At 45.5% G+C, this 12434-nt stretch overlaps 1 protein-coding gene across 3 annotated transcripts in view; it reads left to right on the top strand.

Moving 5' to 3' along the window:
- Nucleotides 1-3916: 3916 nt before the first annotated feature.
- Nucleotides 3917-12434, top strand: part of zzef1 (zinc finger, ZZ-type with EF hand domain 1) — a 242207-nt gene continuing 233689 nt past the window's right edge. For 2 of the 3 annotated variants that reach the window (XM_080211011.1, XM_080211012.1), the window contains exon 1: nt 3918-4422. In XM_080211011.1, coding sequence (XP_080067137.1) covers nt 3994-4422 — 429 coding nt within the window. In that variant the 5' untranslated portion in view covers nt 3918-3993. Of the gene's footprint in view, nt 4423-12434 lie in introns of all 3 variants that reach the window. The other variant, XM_080211009.1, reaches the window with a different exon arrangement.

Here is a 12434-nt window from a genome sequence, read left to right as displayed (position 1 = left end):
CATGACTCAGTCTCCTCTTAAAGTGACGGAGCCTGTAACACAGACTCAGGCTGTTGAAGAAAGCTGGGAAGGAAATAATGGTTGCTCTGACGATCTTTTCCAAAGCGCACCAGACATCGGCAAGATCCCAGAGGATATGGTTTTGTGAAAGGCAAATCATGTCTGACTAATTTATTAGTCTTATTTGAGAAAGTAACAAGTAATGTAGACAAAGGAGAACCTGTAGACGTAGTGTACTTGGATTTCCAAAAGGCATTTGATATGCTTGGTACACTTGGTATGTATGGCACCTGCTCTGCCCAAGACAACAAAAAATTACAAAAGATCGTGAATGTAGCCCAGACTATCACACAAACCAGCCTCCCGTCCACTGACTCTGTCTACACTTCCCGCTGCCTCAGAAAAGCAGCCAGCATAATTAAGGACCCCACATACCCGGACATTCTCTCTTCCATCTTCTTCCATTGGGAAAAAGATACAAAAGTCTGAGGTCATGTATCAGTTGACTCAGGAACAGCTTCTTCCCCGCTGCCATCAGACTTTTGAATGAACTTAGCCTTCATTAAGTTGATCTTTCTCTACACCTTAGCTATGACTGTACATTCTGCACTCTCCTCTCCTTCCCTATGAATGGTATGTTTTGTCTGCATAGCGCGCAGGAAACAATACTGTTCACTGTATGTTAATATATACATACGACAATAATAAATCAAATCAAATCATTTGTGGCCAATGGCCTGAGCAACTAGGGCCAAAATAAATTTGGACATTTTAAATTAAACAAAGCAAAACAGCTTCCTCAAGCAAAAAATCTGCATAAGACAAGGTCACCACACGTCAAAAGCCAACAGGGACCAGCTCAGACCAATCTTGCATATTGAAGAGATACTCAAGGAGTACCGATGGAGGAATCATTCTGATCCAAAGCCGATCGAGAGATACTCAGCTAGAAAAAGGAAAAAGATACTGGGTGAAATTTTACAAGAAAAATGTCTGTGTTCTCCTGGTGTGAAAAGTGGCAGATCAAACACGTTTTTACTTCCAGTGCAAGGTAACGTCCTTCACTGTCCACTATGCCACCAATCTTGGTGTCATCTGCAAACTTACTAACCATCCCTCCTAAATTCTCATCCAAATCGTGAATATAAATGACAAATAACAGTGGACGCAGCACCGATCCCTGAGGCACACCGCTGGTCACAGGCCTCCACATGGAAAAACAACCCTCTGTGACCAATCTCTGTCTTCTGCCATCAAGACAATTTTGTATCTATTCGGCTCCTCACCCTGGATCCTGTGAGATTTAATCTTATGCAATAACCTACCATGTGGTAGCTTGTCAAAGGCCTTGCTAAAGTCCATGGAGACAACATCAACTGCACTGCCCTCATCTACCTTCTCGGTTACCCTTCAAAAAACTCAAATTTGTGAGACATGATTTTCCACTCACAAAGCCATGCTGACTGTCTGTAAGCAGTCCTTGTTGCTCAAAATGCCTGTAGATCCTGTCTCTCAAAATATCTTTCAACAATTTACCCACTACAGATGTGAGACTCACTGGCCTGTAGTTGCCAGACTTTTCCCTGCAGCCCTTTATAAACAAAGACACAACATTTGTCACCCTCCAATCTTCAGGCACCACATCTTTGACTATCGATGATTCAAATATCTCTGCTAGGGGGCCCGCAATTTCCTCCCGAGCTCCCCACAATGTCCTTGGATATACTTCATCAGGTCCTGGGGATTTATCTACCTTGATGCGCTTTAAGACTTCCAGCATTTCCTTCTCTGTAATACGTACAATCCTCAAGACATCACTATTTATTTCCCCAAGTTCCCTAACATCCATGCTTTTCTCAACAGTGAATACTGATGAGAAATATTCATTTGGAAAGTAGTTGCTTATTGCAAGGGGAATGGAATATAAACAGTAGGGGAAGTTTTCACTAGATCATAGAAACCCTACAGTACAGAAAGAGGCCATTCAGCCCATCGGGTCTGCACTGACCACAATCCCACCAGGCCCTACCCTCATTTCCCTACATGTTTACCCACTAATCCCTCTAACTTACGCATCTCAGGACACTAAGGGCAATTTTTAGCATGGCCAATCAACCAAACCTGCACATCTTTGGACTGTGGGAGGAAACTGGAGCACCCGGAGGAAACCCATGCAGATACGAGGAAAATGTCCAAACTCCACACAGACAGTGACCCAAGCTGGGAATCGAACCCACATCCCTGGAGCTGTGAAGCAACAGTGCTAACCCACTGTGCTATCGTGCCAGGTACAATCTCAGCACCTAGAGTACTGTGCACAATATTGGTCTCTGTATTTAAGAAAGGATTTTTAAAAAAGTTTAATTATTAGTGTCGCAAGCAGGCTTACATTAACACTGTAAAGAAGTCACTGTGAAAATCTCCTAGTTGCCACACTCCGCTGCCTGTTCGGGTGCACTGAGGGAGAATTTTAGCACGGCCAGTTCGTCTAACCAGCACGCCTTTCAGACTGTGGGAGGAAACCCATGCACTCATGGGGAGAATGTGCAGACTCCACACAGACACTAACCTGGAGTTGAATCCAGGTCTCTCACTCTGGGTGTTAATGTGGAGTGTCTGGGATGTGGATCTCTCACTCTGGGTGTTAATGTGGAGTGTCTGGGAAGTGGATCTCTCACACTGGGTATTAATGTGTAGTGTCTGGGATGTGGATCTCTCACACTGGGTGTTAATGTGGAGTGTCTGGGATGTGGATCTCTCACTCTGGGTGTTAATGTGGAGTGTCTGGGATGTGGATCCCTCACTCTGGGTGTTAATGTGGAGTGTCTGGGATGTGAATCCCTCACTCTGGGTGTTAATGTGGAGTGTCTGGGATGTGGATCCCTCACTCTGGGTGTTAATGTGGAGTGTCTGGGATGTGGATCCCTCACTCTGGGTGTTAATGTGGAGTGTCTGGAAAGTGGATTTCTCACTCTGGGTGTTAATGCGGAGTGTCTGGGATGTGGATCTCTCACACTGGGTGTTAATGTGGAGTGTCTGGGATGTGGATTTCTCACTCTGGGTGTTGATGTGGATTTCTCACACTGGGTGTTAATGTGGAGTGTCTGGGATGTGGATCTCTCACTCTGGGTGTTAATATGGAGTGTCTAGGATGTGGATTTCTCAGTCTGGGTGTTAATATGGAGTGTCTGGGATGTGGATCCCTCACTCTGGGTGTTAATATGGAGTGTCTGGGATGTGGATTTCTCAGTCTGGGTGTTAATGTGGAGTGTCTGGGATGTGGATTTCTCAGTCTGGGTGTTGATGTGGATTTCTCACTCTGGGTGTTAATATGGAGTGTCTGGGATGTGGATCCCTCACTCTTGGTGTTGATGTGGAGTGTCTGGGATGTGGATCCCTCACTCTGGGTGTTAATATGGAGTGTCTGGGATGTGGATCTCTGGGTGATAACCACCCATTAACACACTTTAAAATCTCAGATAATTATGTTTTCTCTGAGCGGTTTGCTTTCCAAACTCCAGACCAATTTTTCCGAGTGGCATTTTTAAATAACAACTTCCAGTTTTTTATATTATTTCACAGGGAGTATCCTTTCAATTTACCTCACCCCCTTTACCACTGGATTTACCTTCTGCTCCCAATGTAGGAAGGTCGCGAAACGATGGCAACGGTGTCGTGAGGCGGTCCGGAATCCGGCAGTGTGTCGGGGAAGGTGTCGTGAGGCGGTCCGGAATCCGGCAGTGTGTCGGGGAAGGTGTCGTGAGGCGGCCCGGAATCCGGCAGTGTGTCGGGGAAGGTGTCGTGAGGCGGTCCGGAATCCGGCAGTGTGTCGGGGTAGGTGTCGTGAGGCGGTCCGGAATCCGGCAGTGTGTCGGGGAAGGTGTCGTGAGGCGGTCCGGAACCCGGCAGTGTGTCGAACCCGGTAGTGTCGGCAGCCGGTGTCCGAGGGCGGCCGATCCGGGCAGCAGCTTGAGGAAAGAGACCGGGCCGGCGATGGGGAACACGGAGAGCGGCGGTGCCCAGCAGCCCGACTGCGCCGAGGAGGAGGATGAGGAGGAGGAGGAGGAGCAGGGCCCGGACACGGAGCGGGGTTCGGCCAAGGCCGGCTTCCCGGCCCTGGGCTCGGCGCTGGGGCCGGACGGAGGGCCCGAGGCCGAGGCAGCAGCTGGAGGGCCCGGCTCAGCCTCCGGCCTGAGCCTGAACTGCGGGCCCGGCCCAGACATCCTGTTCCAGCACCAGCGGCTGCGGGAGGCGGCGGCCAAGGTGCGGGATGAGGTGGCCGAGAATGTGGTCCAGCAGCACCACAGCCACCTGATCCGCTGGCTGGAGGAGAGGCTGGCCCGCGGGGAGGAGACCATCCGCCTGGCCCAGTTCTGTGACCTACTCGCCACCAGGTTCGCCATCAAGGAGGAGTGTGAGGAGGTGAGAGCCCAGATACTCCACATTAACACCCAGAGAGAGAGATCCACATCCCAGACACTCCACATTAACACCAAGAGTGAGGGATCCACATCCCAGACGCTCCACATTAACACCAAGAGTGAGGGATCCACATCCCAGACACTCCACATTAACACCCAGAGTGAGGGATCCACATCCCAGACACTCCACATTAACACCCAGAGTGAGAGATCCACATCCCAGACACTCCACATTAACACCCAGAGTGAGGGATCCACATCCCAGACACTCCACATTAACACCCAGAGTGAGGGATCCACATCAACACCCTGAGAGAGGGATCCACATCCCAGGCACTCCACATTAACACCCAGAGTGAGCTCCACATCCCAGACACTCCACACCAACACCAAGAGTGAGGGATCCACATCCCAGACACTCCACATCAACACCCAGAGTGAGGGATCCACATCCCAGACACTCCACATCAACACCCAGAGTGAGGGATCCACATCCCAGACACTCCACATCAACACCCAGAGTGAGGGATCCACATCCCAGACACTCCACATCAACACCAAGAGTGAGGGATCCACATCCCAGATGCTCCACATCAACACCCAGAGAGAGGGATGCACATCCCAGGCACTCCACATTAACACCCAGAGTGAGCTCCACTTCCCAGACACTCCACATCACCACCCAGAGAGAGGGATCCACACCCCAGACACTCCACATCAATACCCAGAGAGAGGGATCCGCATCCCAAATACTCCACGTTAACACCCAGAGTGAGAGATCCACATCCCAGACACTCCACCTCAACACCCAGAGAGAGAGATCCACATCCCATACGCTCCACATCAACACCCAGAGAGAAGGATTCACATCCCAGACACTCCGCATTAACACCCAGAGTGAGGGATCCATTTCCCAGATACTCCGCAATAACACCCAGAGTGAGGGATCCACTTCCCAGACACTCCACATTAACCCCCAGAGAGAGATCCACATCCCATACACTCCACATTAACACCCAGAGTGAGGGATCCACATCCCAGACGCTCCACATTAACTCCCAGAGTGAGGGATCTACATCCCAGATACTCCACATCAACACCCAGTGAGAGATCCACATCCCAGAGGTTCCACATCAACACCCAGAGTGAGGGATCCACATTCCAGATACTCCACATTAACTCCTAGAGAGAGATCCGCATCCCAGAGACTCCGCATAAATACCTAGAGTGACAAATCCACATCCCATATATTTCACACTAAACACTTCCGTAGAACAATGCTACTTTTCTGATCCGTGTCAGCGTCCCTCTGTGTGAGCTCTATATTGCCCACGTGTTTGTAGGGCAGGCTTGGGAATCACTGTCCAGCTTCAACTTGCAGTCTCCTCTGAATGCTGATGACTAAATTCAAACTGTTGGATAGTTTAAAAGTTTTAATGGAACACAGAAATGAGCCTGTGATAATCAGGAGTAGAATATTTAGATGAATAATTTATATCATTGTTAATAGGGTGTAATCTAACGCTGTTGCACAACTGATCCAAATGCCCTACTTTATACAAGTGCTCAGTATCACAGGGTAATAGCCACCCCCACCACACAACTGCTGCCACCGTTGCTTTTTCTCAGATACCTTGGAGGGTGTGTTCAGAAGAGTAAGTGATTAGTCTCCTTATTGACCTGTATTGAAAGGCCACTGTTTAGCATGCTAAATGCTAGCTAACATGCCAGTCTCTGAGGCTGTTTATTTTGTGTTCACAGTCTGGTAGCCTCCTGTGAGAGATGCTCATGGAACTATCTGGTACTGGTGGGTCTAATCCTTGCTTATTGTCCTGTCATTGAAAGGGATGCAGCATAGTTGCATCAATTCAAAAAGCAAAATTCTGTGGATGTTGGAAATCCGGATTAGAATTTGGAAGTGCTCAGATCTGACAGCATCTGAGAAGCTGGCGGTGAAGGATTGTTGATCTGACAAGCTAACTCTAATGATTCTTCCTGAGCTGCTGAGTATTTCCAGCATTTTCAGTTTATATTATCCTTCATAAACATGCTTCGAGTCGTTTTGTCAGTTGGTGTCTGCGTTTCATCGGAAACATAACTGTTTCCAGGTGATCGAGAGGAATGAAGTATAAAAGCAGGAAAGTGTTGCTGTAAGTTGTACACAGCCTCTGAAATCTGGAGTACTGTGCATAGTTTTAGTCTCCTTTTGTAATCTGATTGTATTAGAAGCAGTTCCAAGAAGGTTCACGTGACTCTATTCGTGGGATTTGTGGTGGGTGTGGTGGTTGTGGTTATCTTATAAGGAGAAGTTAAGCAGGTCGGGCTGTACCGTTGGAGTTTAGAAGAATGATGTGATCTTATTGAAACAGATAAGATCCTGAAGGCACTTGATTCTGGGAGGATAGTTCCACTTCTAGGAGAGACTAGAACTAGGGGACACCGTTTAAAAATGTGTTCTATTTAGGACGGAGATTAGAATTGTTTGCTGTGAGGGTTGTTAGCCTGTGAAATTTGTTTCCTTGGAGAGCAGTGATCGTTGGTTGAGTGGGATAGATTTTTGGTTGACAATGGAGTTGAGAGTTATGGGGGTAGGTTGGAAAGTGTAATTCAGATCACGGTCAAATCAGCCATGATCTTATCGAATGGCCTGCTCCTATTTCATATGTTCGTATAAGTATTTTTATCAAGCTTTGATTGACCAAATTGCTAACAGTTTTGTTCCTCACTCCTGCATGTGATGGCAGTTTTAAATACAGATGGTGCTAGAATTTTGGAGCTGGGTGGTGTTTGAGACTCCTGTGTAAGTTTGGATCCAAGCAATGCAAATAGGGAAATGTGTTCATGTAGTTCAAAAATCACACTTAGTTTGATATTGAGAACTATTATTGTGATATTAAAGACTGATATTTTTGATTTGCTTTATTATTGTCACATATATTAGTATGTAGTGAAAAATATTGTTTCTTGCACGCTATACAGACAAAGCACACTGTTCATAGAGAAGGAAAGGAGAGAATGCAGAATGTAGTGTTACAATCAAAGCTAGGGTGTAGAGAAAGATGAACGTAGTGAGAGGTAGGTCCATTCAAAACCTGATGGCACCAGGGAAGAAGCTGTTCTTGAGTTGGTTGGTACTTGACTTCAGACTTTTGTATCTTTTTCCTGACGGAAAGTTAAGACAGAATGTCCAGGGTGCGGTCCTTAATTATGCTGGCTGATTTTCTGAGGCGGCAGGAAGTGTAGACAGAATCAGTAGATGGAAGGCTGGTTTGTGAGATGGATTGGGCTACATTCACAAACCTTTGTAGTTTCTTGCGGTCTTGGGCAGAGCAGGAGCCATACCGAGCTGTGATACAACCAGAAAGAATGTTTTCTATGTTGCATCTGTAAAAGTCGGTGAGAGTCATAGCTGACGTGCCAAATTTACTTAATCTTCTGAGAAAGGCTTTCTTAACTATAGCATTGGCATGGCGGGGCCAGGACAGGTTACTGGTTATCTGGACACCAAAATACTTGATGCTTTCGACCATTTCTACTTCGTCCCCATTGACGTAGACGGGGGCACGTTCTCCAAAATGCTTCCTGAAGTCGATGACTATCTCTTTTGTTTTGTTGACATTCAGAAAGAGATTATCGTCATCACACTGGTTCATCAGATTCTCTATCTCTTTCCTGTACTCTGTTTGAGATCCGACCCACAACAGTGGTATCATCAGCAAACTTAAAAATCAGGTTGGAGGGGAATTTGGCCACATAGTCGTAGGTGTATATGGAGCATAGTAGGGATCTGAGGACACAGCCTTGTGGGGCACTGGTGTTGAGGATGATCGTGGAGGAGGTATTGTTGACTCTCCTTACTGATTGCGGTCTGTGGACCGCGAAGTTCGGGATCTGACCCTTGCTTTCTCTGCCTATTACTTTTCTTATTCTCTTTTCTGTCTTTAGTTTTTGTGCTTGATTTCCCCTCCTCTGACTCCGGAGCACCTGGAGGAAACCCGTGCAGACTCAAAGAGAATGTGCTAACTCCACATAGATAGTCACCCAAAGCCAAAGTTGAGCCCAGGTCCCTGGCACTGTGAGGCAGCTGTGCTAACCACTGTGCTGCCCCAAAACAAAACTTTGATTTATCATGCAGCCTGCGTTAGGATAAGAACTTCAGTCTTTGTGGTGACTCTTCACTCCTGTCTGAAATAGGCCGGCAAGTTACTCGGCATCCAATAGTTACCAGTGTTCAAAGCAGAAGACCTACCCTTACTGTCTGAGAGAAATTAGGGGCAGGCAATAATGATTAGCCTCGCCAGCAATGCCCATCACTCAACAGCGACACTTCAAAATATTTCCCATCTTGGAAATGTTAAAAGATTGAGACTTTTGTAAATGCCGCAAGTAGAGAACGATTATTCTCCTGCCCGCAGCAAAACAAACCAGAGTTTTATTGATCTGAATTCAGCACATACTTTTCAAGAGGAACTGTCGGTTTGTAAACAACCTTAGTCCCTATTACACTTGGGAAAGTACCAATGGAGAGGAAAAGAAAGGCCCTGCTGCTCGGAGGCTAATCAAAACAACACTTAGAAAGGTGCTTTGTTGGAATGTATCTCTCACGTACCATCCGCCGATGCTTTTCGTTCAAGAATGCCTTTCGGAATCGATTAGCTGGTCCAACTCTACCTAATCTCGCCTAAACCACTCAGTTTAACAACTGAAATCTAAATCGCTGGAAATGTAATGGACTCACTGCTGAGGATTGTTAGCCGGTGGAATTTGCTTCCCTGGAGAGCAGTGATCGTTGATTATATTCATGGCTGAGTTAGATAGTTTCTTGATTGACAGTGGAGTCGAGAGTTAAGGGGGTTGTATTGGAAAGTGTTTGATTGAGACCGCAATCAGATCAGCCATGATCTTATCGAATGGCAGAGCAGGCCTGAGGGGCCAGAGAGCTTGCTCCTGGTTCGTATGCTGATATGCATATTTTAAATCAAACTTTGACAAAACCTGTTGCAGTTTTGTTCCTCACTGCTGCGTGTGATGGCAGTTTTAAACACAAGTGTGAGAACTTTGGAGCTGGATGATGTTTGAGACTGCTGTACAATTTTGGATCCAAGCAATGAAATTAGAGAAATGTGTCCATGTATTTCAAAAATCACATGTGGTTTGATTTTGAGAATTATTGTTGTGATTCTAAAGACTGGCTGATATTTTGTACCTGAGTGTACCCAAGTATTGTATCAGTCCATTGGCATCTTTTCTTTCAGGCTAACAACTGTCTGAGTGTTTAATCCTCATAACTAGATTTCTGCAACATAAGACTTGTCAGCTCAATGGGAGAAGTTTTCTTTTGAATCTGATAAGAATGTATTGGGTGAAACAAATGTTTTGTGATAGCACTGTGTGTACACCTTCACTCAATGGTAGAGCAATGCTGTGATCGACTGAAATTCTAGCTGGGCTCACTGGGGACTTTGGGCAGTCCTATTATAGGGTGATTATAAGGAAAATAGTGAATAGGTCCCATATTTAATTTCAGTTATTTTGCCGTTTGATTCAGGGCAATAGTGAAATTGTCCACATGTAATTATCAGCGATTGACTAGAGAGATGAATTTCTCCACAAACTAACTATCCATTTCCTCACTAACATTGTTCCAGCATGGTAACGGGTCCCGTTGATGGGCTGCCACTTGTGTAAATTCCACAAGCTAACAACCGTTTGTTTCACCCAATACCTTCAAATCAGATTCAAAAGAAAACTTCTCCCATTGAGTTGACAAGTCTTATGTTGCAGAAGTCGAGTTACGAGGATCAAATACCCAGACAGTTGTTAGCCTAAAAGAACAACACAGAAGAGATGCCAGTGGATTGGTGCAATACTTGGATACGCTCAGGTACAAAATATCAGCCGGTCTTTATCACAACAGTAGTTCTCAATATCAAACTGCGTGCGATTTTTGAATTACGTAAACACAATTCTCTATTTCATTGCTTGGATCCACAATTGTACAGGAGTCTCAAACATCACCCGGCTCCAAAGTTCTGGCAACGCCTGTGTTTAAAACTGCAGCAGTGAGGAACAAAACTGCAACAGGTTTTGTTGATCAAAGATTTATTATAATATATATAAAAAGCAAGATATGAAATTGGAGCAGGCCATTTGGCCCATCAGGCCTATTCCAACTTTCAGTAAGTTCATGGCTGATCTGAATATGATCTCACTTACACTTTCGAGTCTGCAGCACCACCCCCCCCACCCTTGACTGATTGTCAATCAAGAAACTATCTCACTCGACCATGATTATATTCAATGATCACTGCTCTCCAGGGAAGCTAACAATCCTCAGCAGTGAGTCGATTACGTTTCCGGTGATTTAGATTTCAGTTGTTAAACTGAGTGGTTTAGGTGAGATTAGATAGAGTTGGATCAGCTAATCGATTCCGAAAGGCATTCTTGAATGAAAGGCGTCAGAAGATGGTACGTGAGAAATATATTCCAACAAAGCACCGTTCTAAGTGTCGTTTTGATTAGCCTCCGAGCAGCAGGGCCATTCTTTTCCTCTCCATTGGTACTTTCCCAAGTGTAATAGGGACTAAGGTTGTTTACAAAGCGACAGTTCCTCTTGAAAAGTATGTGCTGAATTCAGATCGATAAAACTCTGGTTTGTTATGCTGTGGGCAGGAGAATAATTGTTCTCTACTTGTGGTATTTATAAAGAAAGTCTCAATCTCTTAGCATTTCCAGGATGAAAAATTAGCTTCCCTGGAGAGCAGTGATCATTGAATATATTCACAGTTGAGTGAGAGAGATTCTTGTCTGACAATGGAGTGGAGAGTTATGGTGGGAGGGTGGGGTGGGCTGCAGACTGGAAAGTGTAATTGAGATCACAATCAGATCAGCCGTGAACTTGTTGAAAGTTGGAGTAGGCTTGAGGGGCCGAATGGCCTGCTCCAATTTCATATGTTGTTCTACATGTATTGTAATAAAACTTTGATCAACAAAACCTGTTGCAGTTTTGTTCCTCACTCCTGCATGTAGTGACAGTTTTAAACACAAACTGCGAGAGTTTGGGAGCTGGATGATGTTTGAGATTCCTGTACAATTTTGGTTCCAAGCAATGAAATTAGAGAAATGTGTCCATGTATTTCAAAAATCATGTGTGGTTTGATATTGAGAACTATTGTTATGATGCTAAGGACTGGCTGATATTTTGTACCTGAGCGTATCCAAGTATTGCATTAGTCCGTTGGCATCTTTTGTGTTCTTCTTTCAGGCTAACGAGTGTTTGAGTGTTTGATCCTGAAAACTAGATTTCTGCTGTTGAGTGATGAGTGTTGCTGATGAGCCTAATCGTTATTGCCTGCCCTAAATTTCTCTCCGACAGTAAGGGTAGATCTCCTGCTTTGTACACTGGTACCGATTTGACGCTGAATAACTTGCCAGCCTATTTCAGACGGGAGTGAAGTGTCACCACATTTCAAACAGTAAAGACCGAAGTTGACAGAAGTTCTTATCCTAACACAGTCTGCATGACAAATCAAAGTTTTGTTTTGGGGCAGCGCAGTGATTAGCACTGCTGTCTCACAGTGCCAGGGACCCGGGTTCAATTGTGGCTTTGGGTGACTATCTATGTGGAGTTTGCACATTCTCTCTGAGCCTGCGTGCGTTTCCTCCGGGTGCTTTGGAGTCAGAGAAGGGAGAATGAAGGACAAAACCTAGAGACAGAAAAGGGGGAATGAAGGACAAAACCTAGAGACAGAAAAGGGAATAAGAAAGGTAGTGGGCAGATTCAACTAGTGCCTCAGTGAAAAATAATGGAAATGGGACTTTTTATTTTAAAAAGGTGACCCTAAAGGCTATGTGCTGTGATGTGCGGAGTATTCAGTGGATGAGTTAATCATGCAAATTGATTTAAGTGGGTATGACATCGTCAGGATTACGGAGATGTGGCTGCAGGGTGACCTGGGATGGGAACATCCAGGGTTATTCGGTATTTAGGAAGGTCAGACAAAAAGGAAAAGC

This window comes from Carcharhinus amblyrhynchos, chromosome 23 (genome assembly GCF_965287045.1).
Source record: "Carcharhinus amblyrhynchos chromosome 23, sCarAmb.v2.hapA, whole genome shotgun sequence".
Lineage (NCBI taxonomy): Eukaryota > Metazoa > Chordata > Chondrichthyes > Carcharhiniformes > Carcharhinidae > Carcharhinus > Carcharhinus amblyrhynchos.
This window is presented reverse-complemented; position numbering and strand designations above follow the sequence as displayed.